The sequence below is a fragment of the Alligator sinensis genome, unplaced genomic scaffold (genome assembly GCF_000455745.1).
Source record: "Alligator sinensis unplaced genomic scaffold, ASM45574v1 scaffold1295_1, whole genome shotgun sequence".
Lineage (NCBI taxonomy): Eukaryota > Metazoa > Chordata > Crocodylia > Alligatoridae > Alligator > Alligator sinensis.
In genome coordinates, this window is record NW_005841880.1 from 1,315,014 (window position 1) to 1,316,292 (window position 1,279).

Consider the following 1,279-nt stretch of genomic DNA (forward strand, 5'->3'; position numbering starts at 1 on the left):
ATATTTTTAAAGGGGAGAGAAAAGTGTCTTACGGGATTGGCGCACCTCCCCATAGACAACCCCCTTCCCCAAACCCTCACTCCGCGCTGGCGGGGGTGCTTATCCAGCTGAAGGGAGGATGGCCGGAGAATCCCCCTGGCTTGGCAGCTGCCCCGAGGGACCCCAGGCCTTGGCGACGTGTTACAGATACGATGCACTTAGCGGGTGACTCGCGCATTCAATTTCGAGCAGCGCAAGGGAGTAAAACTGCCCGGCTGTAGAAAGGGGCGGCCCCACGGGGCTCCTGCAGGGGGCGGCAGAGGCCTCTGTTACGGGAGAACGACATCTCCCAGGAGCCTTTGTTCCTAAGGACCCCTCCTCACAGCCAGACGCTGGCGTAGGCGTCCATCCCGCTGCCTGTCACGCGCGCGCCTTAAATGCCGCCTGCCCTGTGCCGGGCAGGCGACTAGCGAGGAGACCCGCGCGCGGGGGCCTGAGCGGCGGCGCCTGCGCAGTGCGGCCCGCGGGGGCAGCATGGACGACGAGGAGGAGACGTACCGCCTGTGGAAGATCCGCAAGACCATCATGCAGGTGGGCCCGACCTCTCCCCTCCCCTCCCCTTCCCCCTCCTCCTCGTGCCTCAGTTTCCCCCCCCCTCCTCCTCGTGCCTCAGTTTCCCTTACCCCTGACATCCTCGTGCCTCAGTTTCCCTGCCCACCCCTTGCGGAGCTGACGGCGCCCGCTCCCCGCAGCTCTGCCACCACCGCTGCTACCTGGTGACGCAGGACGAGCTGGACCAGACGCTGGACGAGTTCAAAGGGCAGTACGGCGACAAGCCCAGCGAGGGGAGGCCGAGGCGCGCCGACCTCACGGTGCTGGTGGCTCACAATGACGACCCCACCGATCAGATGTTCGTCTTCTTCCCCGGTGAGGCGGGGCGGCTCCCCGGCGCTTCTCTGTTAGACACCCGACGGGGGGACGCGCGCTCTCGTAAAGGAAACGGACCGTTCTCCTAAATCCCGCCTGGCCCGATTGTTTTTGTTCTTCTCAGAGGAGCCCAAGGTGGGGATCAAGACCATCAAGCTGTACTGCCAGAGGATGCAGGAGGAGAACATCACCAGAGCCCTCATCGTGGTGCAGCAGGGCATGACGCCGTCCGCGAAGCAGGTGCGCGACTGCCCCGCCCGGGGGCCGGCGGCCTTCGGGCTCTCGGGGGCCGGCGCGCCGGGGTCGCGCCTCCTTCGCGGTGACCTCGTGGAGCGCGTCGGCGGCCGGAAAAGCGGCCGGCGGGTGCTGGGGA

At 66.5% G+C, this 1,279-nt stretch overlaps 1 protein-coding gene across 2 annotated transcripts in view; it reads left to right on the forward strand.

The window, feature by feature from the left end:
* The first annotated feature begins 413 nt into the window (after nt 1–413).
* POLR2E (RNA polymerase II subunit E) overlaps nt 414–1,279 on the forward strand; it is a 4,761-nt gene continuing 3,895 nt past the window's right edge. For both annotated transcript variants that reach the window (XM_006017444.3, XM_025196420.1), the window contains exons 1-3: nt 414–570; nt 732–906; nt 1,031–1,146. In XM_006017444.3, coding sequence (XP_006017506.1) covers nt 514–570; nt 732–906; nt 1,031–1,146 — 348 coding nt within the window. In that variant the 5' untranslated portion in view covers nt 414–513. The remainder of the gene's footprint in view (nt 571–731; nt 907–1,030; nt 1,147–1,279) is intronic.